At 36.9% G+C, this 14,219-nt stretch overlaps 2 protein-coding genes across 2 annotated transcripts in view; one reads left to right on the top strand and one right to left on the bottom strand.

The window, feature by feature from the left end:
- kiaa0930 (KIAA0930 ortholog) overlaps positions 1–14,219 on the top strand; it is a 45,267-nt gene that overhangs the window by 17,428 nt on the left and 13,620 nt on the right. The window contains exon 2 of the mRNA XM_017693944.2: positions 981–1,129. Coding sequence (XP_017549433.1) covers positions 981–1,129 — 149 coding nt within the window. The remainder of the gene's footprint in view (positions 1–980; positions 1,130–14,219) is intronic.
- On the bottom strand, positions 812–7,130 carry LOC108425355 (microfibril-associated glycoprotein 4-like). Its single transcript, XM_017693946.2, has 5 exons — positions 7,024–7,130; positions 3,578–3,766; positions 3,162–3,258; positions 2,808–2,990; positions 812–1,893 (listed from the first exon to the last, which is right to left on the bottom strand). The coding sequence occupies exons 1-5, from the start codon at positions 7,027–7,029 to the stop codon at positions 1,646–1,648; spliced, it is 723 nt and encodes a 240-aa protein (XP_017549435.1). The 5' UTR covers positions 7,030–7,130; the 3' UTR covers positions 812–1,645.

Raw genomic sequence — 14,219 nt, 5'->3', positions numbered from 1 at the left:
ATGTTATAGTGCAGAGGTGGAGGAACACCTGTAGGCCCTGCAGCTCTGTAAGGTTGCAGCTGAGCACCTTTTCACTACTGTATCAGCGTTTACGTGAGGTCTGTACTCAGTAACCCCAGCTGATACTGCCACAAGCCGAGACACCTGCCAAACGGCAACGCTGTTGCTCAGCAACAAGCACAGAATTATTCTGCTCTGAGTTACCTCACTTTCTTTGGGTTGAAGAGTGCTTAGTTTTCTCTCTCTCTATTTCTCTCATGTTCAGTACTAGAAATCCATAGATCTGTGATACAAAATATACTTATTTCTTTCTATAGAAAACCTCTGAACTCCTATCTATGCCATTTTTACTTTCTGAAAAATGCCACCTTTTCTTTGACACTGTTTAAACATTTCAGGTAGCATGGACCAATACAAATTTTGAGAGGCTAAGCTAAGACGCTAACCTTTGAATTGGTTGTTTTTTTTTTTTTCATTTTCCTTTTTATGTTTTCTTACAACAGTAATATTATACTAATTGTTAGGATTGTCTGTGCATTGTTTTTCCTAGTCTGTATGTCCTGTTTGTGTGTTTATATTGTTTCGCAAATTGTGTGTGCACTTTTGAAAAGGTAATACAATTGAATCAGTTTTTCCATCAACTAAGCCTGAAAATGATGTGACATGCTTGCAATCTTGGATGTGTTGTTCCATCCATTTTTCTTACATGCAGTTATGTAATTCACAAAAATATGGATGGAATAAAACAAAATTATGGATGGAATCACAAATAAATGTGAAACTTGAACTTGAAACATATTTAAGTCTTGGCTAGTTTTATAGTTTTATTTAAAACTATTAAACACAGTGTAATGGTAATGTTGGGTTCTTGCCTGTGGTATTGAAAAACAAACAAGCAGAATACAATATTAGGATTTCTTTCTTCTGCACCTGTTCAAAGCAGTGACTGGTGTTTTTACCACAGATTTTATTTTTTCCAGGATGCTTTAAGGATGACAGGATTGTGTTCTGGACGTGGATGTTCTCTACATACTTTATGGAGAAATGGGCTCCACGACAGGATGACATGCTGTTCTATGTGCGACGGAAGCTCTCTTACGTCAGTGCAGACAACACAGAAGGAAAAAAGGTAAGAGAAACCTCCTCACTGCCCTCTACCACCTGCTTAAACACAGTACACAACCTCAACAATCTCAGCCTGTGTGTGAGTGTGAGTTTGTGTTACATATATATATGTTAATAAATATTACATTAATAAAATCAACAAAATGTGTAATTTGACCAGAGCTATTCACACTTTGCATATAACTGTACACTGTACAACTGTATAAAGGTATGTGTGCATATGTATTTGTCCATATGTACTTTTTTCTTATGTTTATATTTTCTTTTATTTATTTATTTTTTCTTTATAATCCCATGAATGGCAAGGGTCCAAACTTTTATTGCATCCTTCTGTAAGCTAAACATGTCTCAGAGAGTTTGAATTGCTTTAGGATGCCATGCGTTTGCAATGGTACAAGCTTAAATGAATCAAGAAATCACATTCAAAAGGATTCTCTAGTTCAAGAACTCAAAGCATGTCATTCTGGAACAACAGGACAAACTCCTTTACAACAGCAGGTGTGTTGTCACGTCTTGAAGATCAGGTCAGATTTACTGGTCTGATCATCATGGAGAAACTCTTCACAGAGACGAAACTTTTCCAAGCCCTCCAGTTCAGTCCGAGTTGAGAATCTGCCCCCCATGTGTAGAGGCCATTTGGGTTGGACGAGTAGCAAGAGTTGTACCAGTATGCTCCATAATAAGAAACAGCACAGTTCCCTTCATATGAATCCTGATCTTTGTCAAAGGTGGAGAACTTTGATCCACTGTGGTAAGATAATGAATCCCCTACAAAGCACACAGATGATGCATGAATTAGGGCTGCACAGTAAATCTCATATCAGTTTCACGCCTTTATATCTAAACAGTACCTGTCACAAAAGAACAATGTTAATATACGGTTAATATTATGTAACTGATTATTAAAATGAAGCATTTATGGAGGTAAAATTTCTAAGTAACGCTTTCAGTGAATCCTCCTCCAAAACATTGACATAAACATGACAAACATCTTGGCAGATGTCGTGTTGTCATTAGTTGGCATGATAGATTTTGTTCAGTAATATAACTGTGTGAGGCAGTTGTGACAGATGTTATAATGTTTAATATTATGACAAATATAATGTTTGATGTTTTGACAATTGGGGAAAATATCTAATTGCGCTTTTTCTTGCTAAAATTGCAGCTGCTGCTATTTTAATTGTGATTATTTTCTATAAATTCAGATTCAGATCTGTTTGGGGTTTTTTTTTGTTTTTTTTTTTGTCCAAGAAGACCAGAACATGCACATTTTCTGGCTTAAAGCTTAACACATTAATATAGTGAGTTACAAAGGCAGTAGATTGTGACATCATTATTGTAAGTGATTGGTCTAACTCTACAAATGGTATACAACTCTGTTATTGTGTTAAATTACTCTCTTAAAACGAAGGACAATGTTTTGAATCATGTAGGCTATAATTTTAAAAAATGCAGCTGTTGTGATTTGAAAATTGCTCTCTCTAAAATTGCGATTTCAATATAAAAATAATTCATCTTTGAGCCCTAATGACAACTAACACACAGCAAAAATGCTCATATGATGCAAGCTGTCATGACGACTCATGACCGCATATCACATCTGCCATTACAGGTTGATAGCATGATTGTTAGTTATGTTACAAGGTTCAAATAAAGTCTTCTACAGAGCTCTTATGACATACCTGCACCTCCATCTTGAAAACCATCTACATGAAGTGTGTAGCCATCCATCTCTGCATTGACAGCCATTAGAGAGATACCAAAGGATGTGTAATTAGCGTAGACCTTTGTTCCTTCAAAGTCCTCCATATCCACCCTCAGCTCGTAGTTCTTCTTCAGGGTAAGAAGATGGATCGTTTCAAGTCCTGCAATCAAGTAACAAAAAGGTGAAATAAACAAAGCATTTCTGCTGGGATTCCTGAAAGCTGCAGGACAAAAATGAAACTCAGCAAGTCGGTGACTGACTGGCTGACTGCAAAAACATTGATTCAAGTGTAATTCTTATTATTTTAGGGCCAAAACATGGACTGTGTTACCCAGCCAGTATTCTCCAGCTGCATGCCCGAACCCGTTCTTGTAGTGATCCCATCCTCTGTAGAAGTTCACTGTACCATCCATTCTTCTCTGGAACACCTGGCAGAAAAAACATCTTTAATTCAATGTTACCTGTGAGAAAGATCTAAAATTATTCAATATTATTGTTACAATAGAAAAAGCATAGTGCTACAAAACCTGCATTTTGCCACCTGAACTACTGCTCCATGTCTTACTTGGAAATATCTCTAAATGTTCCATTTTAAGCTCCAAAACCAACTTTAGTGAAGTGATTTTCCACTGGTTGTTTTTCCTTGCACTGGCTATTAGACTGAGTTAACATTTTTCTTGCTCTCACAGTAACCACAGTAAAAGGTGCATTACCGGTCCAATCAACTAATAATCCGTAACTACTCACTGTCCATTTTCCTCCATCAGTCTCCATGTCACAGTATACATAGTGGCCAGAGTTGGGGCCGGCAGGATAGATCAGATACACTCCACTGGTAAAAGAACTGTCGTTATAGATATCTGCACAGTCTAGAGGCTGGAACATCAGGCTTTTAGACTGGACCAGCATGGACATCCATAAGATCCCCAGTATTATCTGATTGAACAAATGGTAGACATCATTGCATGAAACAAAAGTACAAAATTATTCAGTTCTAACTGAGGGTTTTGGTTCAACATAATGGGCCTGATTCACCAGTATCTTCTTAAGTTTTTTCCTAAGTTTGTTCATGAGAAAGGTACTGTAGGGATTTGTTGATCAAATATATCTTTAAGTTATCATTAATAAAAGGTTTGTTAATTTAGGCAATTATTAATTTCGAAACTATTAAACTAGAGTACAGAGTCATTGTAACTAAGGCCCAGGCAGCCTTAGGTAGGAAAGTTAGGCCCTATTGCTTGTAGGCGAGAGGTGTCCGGGCCAGGCAGTGCTTGAAAGGCCTTAAGAGATAAGCAGACACCTGCATGTAAGAAATACTGCCTTGTTATTAAAAAACAAGTTAGCTTTTAGTGAGGAGATAGATAAGCAGGGAGCAGGAACAGGTTGTAACTCTTAAATAATTAAAAAAGCCATTATGGAGAAGTCGTAAAAATGGTCCTTGTCAGGCAAAGCATGGAGGTGTCAAAAAGTAAATTTAACATAGCAAATATAATGATAGCCAATGGAAACCCTAGGATGGTCGGAGAGGAGGAGTGAAGACAGCACCCTGGGGAGGGGCAATGAGCATATTCGAAAAACATTATAAAAACTGATGTAACGTGTTGAATCTTTGCATTTTTGGTTATCCGGAAGCTGACTTGTCACCTGAAACTTAATAAAAGCCTTTTCCTTCAAAAGAACCAACGGCTGAAATTTGGCTTTTCATCTTCTTCATTCTTGCAAGAAAATCTTTTAAACTTTTTGGCGGCGTTGCTTTTTATACTTTGCAAGAATGTTTTTAATCTTTTGATTTAATAAATTATTTTTTATATTAGGAAACAGATTAAATTAAAATTAGCATATCAATTAAAAAGTGAATTAGTTGTAACATAATATTACGTCGGAGACCCAGGGTGGAGGCTGGACTGCTCTGGATCCCAACAGTGCTGAGAAAAATCGCATCAGATTCATGACGTGTTCTCGAACCACAGAACTGTTAACACCTTTGTGCTCTTGAGTGTGTGTAGATTCTGTTCTTAGCTAGGAACAAATCCCGAATAAGAAAACGTTGCTAAGTGTCTATGTGAAAACTGCATAAGTGTGTTTTAAGAAGAAATTTCTTCTTAAGTGCGCTTGATGCCCAATGTTCTTCCATTGTGTTCAGTCTTGGCAGGTTTCATTCGATTAAAATGAACCCAGGTGCAATTGCTCTCTTAGTTCAGTTCATTAGAGTGAAGAATGCTGCTGTGCAGATTCTGGTGCGCATCAAATAAGTGGACCAAGACTCCTTGAGGAGGTTGCTCTCAATCCATATCCACATGAACTCTAGTGCGTTTGGTTAAAATACAAACGCAACGTAGTTCATACAGACTAGGCATGTGTCAATATAAAAAATATCACAATAATCAACTAATGTCTTAGCATGGTTTACAATACTTTCACAAATATTGCATTTAAAAAAAAACACAAACAAACCCAATAATATTTGTCCCAAACTGCTGTTTGTGATACAGGCATGGGTTCAATTTTCATTTTAAAACCAACATTGAAAAACAGGAAAATGGGTCAGTTCCCATTTTTCGGGGGAAAAATAAAGAAATAGCTTCTTTTTACAGTTTCACACACTAATCATAAAATCTAATAACAAAGAACAATGGAATAAAGGGTCTTATTTTATTTATCTAAATAAAACATCTGAAATAGATGCGCAGAGTGCACTCATGGTCTCAGAAGCTCTCAGAAGTTTTGGAGGCATATGGACGCAATGGATTACACTTGTGATTCTGGCTGTTTCTGTGTGTAAATAACAAATAATTCTTATTTTTCCTTTATAACAAACAGCACAACAGGACCTAAAGCTGAACACAGAGTCTCACAGTGAGAATTTAGTTTGCTGTAATGGAGTTGCTGCTTTTAGTCTGAATGATGAGGGTCTTGGTGAAGAAAGAGATGCGGGAGATGCTACAGAATAACATAATAACACACATACATTTTAGACTAAAAGAACAACTACATTTAACAACATTAAACCACAATGTCGTCCCTTTTTACAGGGGCGGAGCTCAAAATGCAGCTTTTCATAACGTGCCTCTAAAGCTCCCTCCCAAAACAGGGGCCTCTGGCAGCTGCCGTAGTATTATAGGAACAATATGAACACAGGTCAGCTCACAACTTTAATTCTTAAGTCTGGAACTGTAACACAGTCACTGTAATGAAGTTGACATTTGACATTACAGGATTAATTTTTCTCATCTTTATTGACCAGCGTGACTTTCATTTCTCTTTGATTTCACTGTTAAATGGCAGGCGTTCTGTAGAGTCTCTTCCCCATATTGCTTCAGTTTTTTGCTGATAGGATAGCTACATTAGACATACAAACACCTATAAAAATGTCATAAAATCTACCAAAATGCTGGGATTTCTATTTTAAGTGATAGAAAAGCTCAAATTTGAATTTAAATAGATTTTACTACTGACAGTAACAGAACTAGAAACAAGAACTGACTCATGTTCCCGTTTTTGAAAATTGGATGACCAAAAGATACATGAACCCAGGCATACATGTATTTTGGAGATTAAATTTTCTTCTCCAAACTGTGTGGCATGTGAGGTTTCACCTTCTTGAGCTTGTGAAAGCTGACCTGGTCTTCATGTCTAAAAATCTCTAGTGAAACTACAACTTGTTTGACTAAATTGCAGTGATGGCATTTCAGTGTCCACAAAACACAGTAATTACTTTTTTAAATTTAAAAAAAGTAATTGCGTCTTTAAAATCGCGATGTACAGAATTACCGAATATTGGTGCAAACGCAGAATGAACCATGAATTGAACATAACTCGTTTAAAAATCTACAAGCTCAGTTAGGCCAGCTGTCTCCACATGTTCACCAAATGTACACCATAAACTCTTCCATATCAGTTATAAATGTTTTTTGTTTGCATCTTTTGGATCAATGTCAAACATATCAGTGTAAACGCTATTTTCTGCTTTAGTCTGCTTAAGAGCATGAAGCTACAGATATAAATACCCTCTTAGACTTTGAGATATGTCAAAGTGCATAGTCAGAAAGCAGTATACGACTGGACTTATTCGACCCAGTCAAGGCTGTACAGCAACTATGCTACTAAACTTTGGAGCATGCTAGTTGACAGCTGTACACTATTGTACAAACTTGGTTTACATACTGTACATTGTAGTATGAATTAAACCTTACCTTCATTGTTGTAGCTGATCACAGAGCCTCTTGTGAAGACCAGAGATTTTACTTTGTGTGTCTTCTCTTGGTTAATAAGTAGTGGCTTATCAGAGCAATGTAATAACATTCCCTACAGCTTAGGCAATGTTTACTATCAGTTTACCAAATATTGTGCAACTTCTTTTTCCCATCTTGCTCATGTTCAGGATTTCCCAATTTCACCACTGAATTAGTAGTAACACATGCACTTCTGAAACTGTAAAATAATAATCAGAAGATTACATTTTGCCACACAGGTTCCATAATATGTTGGATTTATTTCATTAAGACCAGTGATTCAGGAAATTATTGACAACGTTTTGTCGTTGGAGGCACATTTCAAATGCAATCTGTAGCGGAGCTGTTCCAGTAAAGCTGATCTTTTAATACATCAATCAGCTTCATAAGTCACAGTCCTCTTCTAGCTCTTTAGTAATCTCTTTATCTCATGTGGAGAATCATTCTAATGGTGCAATAAGATAAGAAATCTTATATATTGATTTCTTCTCATTATAAGATTTCATTACAGCATGTCCACAGGGTTCTGAAATCTGATTAATGATTAAGAGCGACACGTTGCACATTGTCTTGTCTTTTTCTTCTTTCAGCCCAGTGATTAGCCAATAGGGGCATATAAATGTAAGACTGTTTTTCTTTCCTCAGATATTAAGATAAGACATCCTTATATATTTATGCCTAATATATGTCTATTTTTTATTTTTGTGTAATATATGTATGTGCAATTTTATGTGTTGCTGTTGTAACACTGCAATTTCTCCTTGCAATTTTTCTTTAAACTTTAAGCTCACTTAACCATTTACTGCATTGTTCTGTAATGATTTACAAATGAAATAAATCATTTTGAAATGGGATGAATCTTTTTAATCACCCTGTATTAGTAATTCAGTGATCTGCCAATCGTTTTGATGATTAATCAGGTGTTCAGAGTTTTTGCAAAAAGCCCAAACACATAAGTTATTCATTTTTCAGTGTTACTAAAGAAGCAGAAAACATAATAGAAGGTTACACGTCTCGACAGTCTTGAAGACTTCGGGACTGTCGAAGTCTCAACAACTAAATCGAATATAAGTTTTCTTAGTATTTAGTGTGTCCACCCTTTGCCCATTATTACCGCTTCCATACTTTTTGGGAGAGTTGCTTTCTGTTTTTCAAAGAAATCTGCAGGGATATTATTTTTCCAACCTTCAAAGTTCAGTTTTAAAAGTTGGTTGCATTTTCTGCATTTTCGGCTGTTTCCTTCTCAGAAAGTTCAAAAAGTGCATTATCTTGTATCTAATCTCCTGGATAAATGAATAACTTGTACTTATTGGCCAAGTAGAAGGACATTTTAAAATATGCATTTTCATCATGCAAATTGCCAACTGTTAATATATTAATTATTAACTCCTTCATTCTTTTTTAATCAGGTAGTTGTGACAGACTTTTATTTCTCCAAGCTCTCTTCAAAATGATGACCTAGCGTTTTTTAAAGTTACAGCATTGCATTGTTTGCTTTGCTTTGCATTGCTTCTCTTATAGCATTGCTTCGCTAGCACGTTAGCATATCGATCCTTCTCCTTTCTTTTGGCACTAATCAAATGTCAAAGCAATCTCAATGCAAGTGATGTCATTTATATGACGCGAGTGAAAGCGCTCGGTCAATTCTGAACGTTTGCCCTCAACAGCACTGATTGATCTCTTCTGACAGCTTTGCGCTCCTGCAGCTTTGGCTTGCTTTGCAGCCTTGAGAGCACAGATTATTCAATTAACTGAAAGACAGCGTGGAAGCAAGAGATGCGCTTGCTTTGTCCTTTTCTATGACCTGTCTCAGCTGTGTACTCTTTCTCCGTTTCTTTGTCCTTTTTATTATCAGCATATTCTCTTCAGCGCTCTCTCTGTCTCTCTCTGTCTCTCTCTCTCTATCTCTCTCTCTCTCTCTCTCTCTGTGTCTGCATTTGCATTTAAATTAAATGGAGCATGGAGGAGCATTAATGAAGTTCATCCTGACTGTCTGTCTGTCTCTCTTACCTCTCTGATTCAAAGGAAATCTCTTTCACAGATTTAATGAGGCTGTGTTTGTAGAAAGACTGCCAGGTGTGTTGTAACAATGAAGCACATGCTTTCCTTTTAGTGAAAAAGTCTAATCCAGAGATGTAGAGAAGCATCTAGGGCTGCAAAGTATACCATTTGTTAATCATTATTGTAAAACTGGCTTTTGAGATACTGATATCATAGTGGGATGCTAATGAAATGCTAGTGAGCCCTGTAACAAATCATTCAATGTGATTGTCCAAGGGATGTCCAGATCCCGATCCCCTGGCCAGTTCAGGTATATTTAAATAAATTGGGCTTTGGCTGTATTAAAGGGGAATTTCACCAGTTTTAACAAAATTCTGAATAATTAAATGGTTAAGATGTAAACAAAGTGGTTTGATGTGGAATGTGCCATTCTAGAGAAAAACTTGGCGAGTCAGAATTGTTCAGTGTTGTTGAAAGGAACCAGATGTCTGAACAGTTTAGTGCCTCTAAAAGCTCCCTCACAGAAAGCTGTGTCTTAAAATAGTTATGAATACGCTGCCTATCTGAGACATTGTGAGGAGAAGGGTTTGGCTGGAAAACATCAGATTTTTCAACATCCATTCATGGTGGAACGGTACATGCAGGGTGCTACAAGGCAAAATAGTGCTTGAAGAAAAGGTTTTTTTTTTTTTTGTCCCCCGCCGTCACTTTTTTACTATCATCATTATTACTTATGAAACTCAGAAGACCTTCACTGTTTATTTTTGATAGTAAATTTTGCTGTATTTGCATTGTAAGTACTTTCTAAGTACCTTGAGAGCATCACTAACTGGACAGGACAAAACCTTTTGCAGTTGAATTAAGATAAGAGTTTAGTTTTTAGGGGGGGGAATAGCAATGAGAGGCACAGACTAGCTGCCTATCTGGACTTGAGAGCGCTAAACTCTAAAGAAGTAGCATGTAACCATGGTGTACTAATGGACTCTGGTCTCGAGTTTAGCAGTCATATCACAGCAGTTACTAAATTAGCTTTTTATCTCCTTAAAAATATCAAGTTTTTCTGACAAAAGCAGAAATGGAGAAACTCATCCACGCCTTTATTTCTAGAAGGATTGATTACCAGAGTCCCAATAGGAGTAAAAGTACTTACACTGGTTACCAGTCTGTTACAGAATAGACTTTAAGATAAGAGAAGATAATGCTTTATTAGTCCCATTAGGAACTAAAAGTAATTTAAGACACTATTAATGGTCTATAATTGGCTTAATAGTGCAGGACCAGCATGTTTTATTTCATATCCTACAATGATATGAGCCGAGCAGAACTCTGATCATTAGGAACTAGTCAGTTAGTCCTGCCGAAGGTAAAGACTAAATATGGAGAAGCAGCGTTTAGTTACTGTGCTGCTCTTAAATTGAGCCGGTTGACAGAGAGCATTGGAAGAATCCCGACACTGGTCACTTTTAAATCCATCTCTATTTCTATTTGACTTTGATTTAAGCTCAGTGTAAAACCCTGATAGCAGTTCTAGCCCTTCTCCTCTGAAACAGCACTTCATTATCCTAATTTTTAACCTCATTTTTAACTTTCTTGATTTATTTATTTTATTAATTTGATTTTTAATATAATGATTTTATTTTAAATATATTGTTTTTATCTTGTTTTTAATTTCTATCCTCCTTTACTTTTTAACTGACTATTTTCTTGTTTGTGAAGCACATTGAATGGCAGTAGTGTATGAAAGGTGCTATATAAATAAACGTACCTTGCCTTGTATACATCACAGCCTTTGGTTCCTATCACCAGCACTGTAAAGAAATCTGAGTCTGTATAATGAGCGAATCATCATTAAACCACTGCAGATGGCTGTTTACATCTTAACCACTGAATTATGCAGACATTTAGAAAAATCAATGGAATTTCCCTTCCTTTTGATTAGAAAAGCCCAATCCAGTTCCGATCTTTTGTTTCTTGTTTTTTGTTCTGCTTTACCTGCTTGGCCTCACCACTTCCGGTTTTAAACACCGCACAAACAAGACATTCAAATCTTAGAGAAAGGAACAGGTTGCTGCACGCATGTTACAGCAGGATGAAATTATAAGGTATTCTCAGTACTGTAAAATGGCCATTTCACATAAATAGTCCACAAGTTCAGAGTGTAAACATCATCAGATAAAAATGATGATATGCCTCTATTAAACACAATATAAAATGATCATGAAAAGAAGACAAAAAGCAAAGCATGTCAGTCCAGAATGCCACATTAGGCATATATTTAAAAAGCAACTGTAGTAGTAGCCTGGCATATCTTATCTAAATTATGTGATGCTTTTAACTGTGAAAACCAGGAATATGCCTTTTGACTGTTATTAATATTTGGGGATCCAAAGGCTAATGAACAGATGATCAGTTAACTGCAAGAAACATAGCATTTTCTCCTCAGTGGACGATGCACCAACATGTTTGGTAGTTTGTCAGAGAAGTACATTTTCACTGTTTGTGAGTCTAGCCGACATCAGGTTGCATAGTTAGCCCAGTTGTCATTCCTGTTGTTCATATGTTTATTTTCTTCGTCTTTCCATAAAAAAACGAAAGAAATTCTTTAATAGTGGTTTCAGTATTTGAATGGCACTGTGAACGGGTAACAGAGTACCTGTGATGATTGCAAGACCCCAAGGCCTCATACAATCACCTAAAATGGTAAAACTCCAAAGATTGCAGTATTTTAATTGGTGAAAAAATGCAACACTACTAGCAGTAAGAGACGACTATCAGTCCCATCATTATATTATGGTTAACAAATGCCACATTTATTCATGCCATCACCTCATTTTCCCCTCTGAGAAAAGGTAGAGCCTCCATGGCAACCACAGAAGAAAAAGAAACATATAAATAATTCCTAATGCTTGCTGCCACAGCCATTGTGTGATGCTGACATTTCACAGCCTCTAGTAATGTCTCTTCGAGGTACGTTACATAGAGACACAAATCCACGTAGCTTAAAATACGAAGAACAAAGAAATGAGAACATGAAGTAGAAAAGGTGTAGACTGCTACTCTGTAAGGGCACAAACCCATCAGAGCTGAGTACATTATCTCACACTCCAAACACTGTGGGCCTCAATTTTTCACGACTCAGTCAGAGGGAATTGGACCAGTCACTGCAGACAGGCAGGGAGGGCTCCGAGTCTCGCACTGCGGCTATCGCCAGGCCCTTAACAAGGGCCAATGAAGGACATGCAGTATTCTGAAGCCGAGTTTCAGAGAAGCCGTCTTCTCTGTCCTTAGCCAGAGGCACAGCTGCAAACAAATGAGAAAATGCCACAGTGACAAGGCACCTCTTATCTGATGTCTACTTCAATTACACTGGAAAGGATCTTGCTGTTTTGGCGTTCACCGTGCCGCTTTGGTCTGTGTTCTCGAAGCTGGAATTTTTTTTTTATACAGGAAGAATGCTCAGTGAGCATAAAAGACACTTGGAGAAAAGCATTTCTGCAAAAAAAGACCTCGCCATGCCCTGCCCAGAAATGTGGTCACAGTTGTTGCGAGGTTGGATGAGCTTTAAACAACATTGACAAAAATCCTGCTCAGCCTTGTGAATTTAGGTGGGAATTTGGATTCGCTACAAAAAGTTTCATTTTAAGTTTAAAGTACTATGTGTTTACATGTACTTAATACCCTGTTAACTACAGAAAATGAGATTTTGTCAGAAATTCCTTCACCACATTTACTTCAGTAAGTATGTACTTCACATGTACTTCAGTAATCAGATAATGAGAGAACTCTACGTGAGTGAGGTAATGATTGGATTTTTGCTTTGCACCCAGCTAATAAACTCAGAAGAAGAAGGATGTGATGTGACATTCAAACTTCATGATGCGGCTTCTTTTTTTAAACATGGATTTACTACATCTAGACGATGAAGAATATTCAAAATCTTATTGTTGTGGTTTGTTGCCATTTCACAAGTGCTGTGTTAAATGCTGCTTGCTGCCCTGTATTTGCACACATGCGCAGACTAAGTGAGTGAAAGAAATCTGTGTAAGGGTACAAATGTGCTGAAAAACCTGATGACTGAGCTAACATTCAGCTCTTTTCAAGAAATCTAAGAATGGCTTTAATGCGATCCAAGAAAAGGGACCATGCTGTTTAATTTGAGTAATCAGATAACTGCCAAAATTTGAAAATGATCATATTATCAGTCTGCATGTAAATGCACTCAGCATGTTTATTCACGTGCATACAAATATCAATTAAATGTCTTTTGACACTGATAAATTTAACACTCATTTTCCATATTTTGATCTGGACTGAAATTATTACTGTGTCTAACAATGTGGAACTGACTCACAGCTGGTCAACTGCTTTCATGGGGCAGAGAAAACAAGGCCACTATCACAGTCTCAGCTGTTGATTGTTTTTCGAAAGGCGTTCCTCTGTATGGGTCACTTATCCTAGTACAGTTTTCTTTATATGAACAGTAACATGCTCTGACTTGTTTGATTTGTTTAAGCCAATTGGGACATATTTAGGTGCATACTATGATGTCTTTCGATTGACTAGTGTCCTTGTGTTCACTTCAGATTACAGCTGGACCAATATATCAATTAGTTTCATCACTATCAGCAGAAATATCACAGATAATGCACCACAAATCAGAAACTTTTTGGTTGTGGTGTTGTTGGGAATGAGCTTGCAATCCCCTGGCAATAGGGCAGGACATTGGATCAAGGGGCACTAAACTTCCACTACCAAGCTTCTTATCCACTGCCAAGTTTCTGCTTGGTTACAATGAAAGCCTTCAGCCACACCAGTCCTTTGTGGATAGGACTGATGACCGCTGCCTTAGAACATTGTGCCACTGGAGGACCCAGTATGATTCACCCAGTGTTTAAATGTATGACATACAGGCTGAACTGCTGACTCTGAACACAAAAATCATCATGGTTAGAACAAAAACATGTATACAAACCTAACATAACACAGAAAAAGGTTTTTTAATGAAGAGAACTGATGAAAAATAAGATACTAATTTGTAATTAACTAAAACCATTAAGAACCATTAAGAACTGTGTAACTCCACCCTGAGTGCTTACAGTATTTACATTTTATATATTTATGTTTAATTTATGTTAGTGAGAACTAGTTGCTGCTGT

This window comes from Pygocentrus nattereri, chromosome 1 (genome assembly GCF_015220715.1).
Source record: "Pygocentrus nattereri isolate fPygNat1 chromosome 1, fPygNat1.pri, whole genome shotgun sequence".
Classification (NCBI taxonomy): domain Eukaryota; kingdom Metazoa; phylum Chordata; class Actinopteri; order Characiformes; family Serrasalmidae; genus Pygocentrus; species Pygocentrus nattereri.
This window is presented reverse-complemented; position numbering and strand designations above follow the sequence as displayed.

What these genes read in the sequence shown, in the direction of transcription:
- LOC108425355 (XM_017693946.2), bottom strand. An exon ending in CTGATGGAGGAAAATGGACA is followed by an intron (nt 3,259 to 3,577) that starts GTGAGTAGTTAC and finishes TTTTTCTGCCAG; the next exon opens with GTGTTCCAGAGAAGAATGGA. An exon ending in TTTTCAAGATGGAGGTGCAG is followed by an intron (nt 1,894 to 2,807) that starts GTATGTCATAAG and finishes TGTGCTTTGTAG; the next exon opens with GGGATTCATTATCTTACCAC.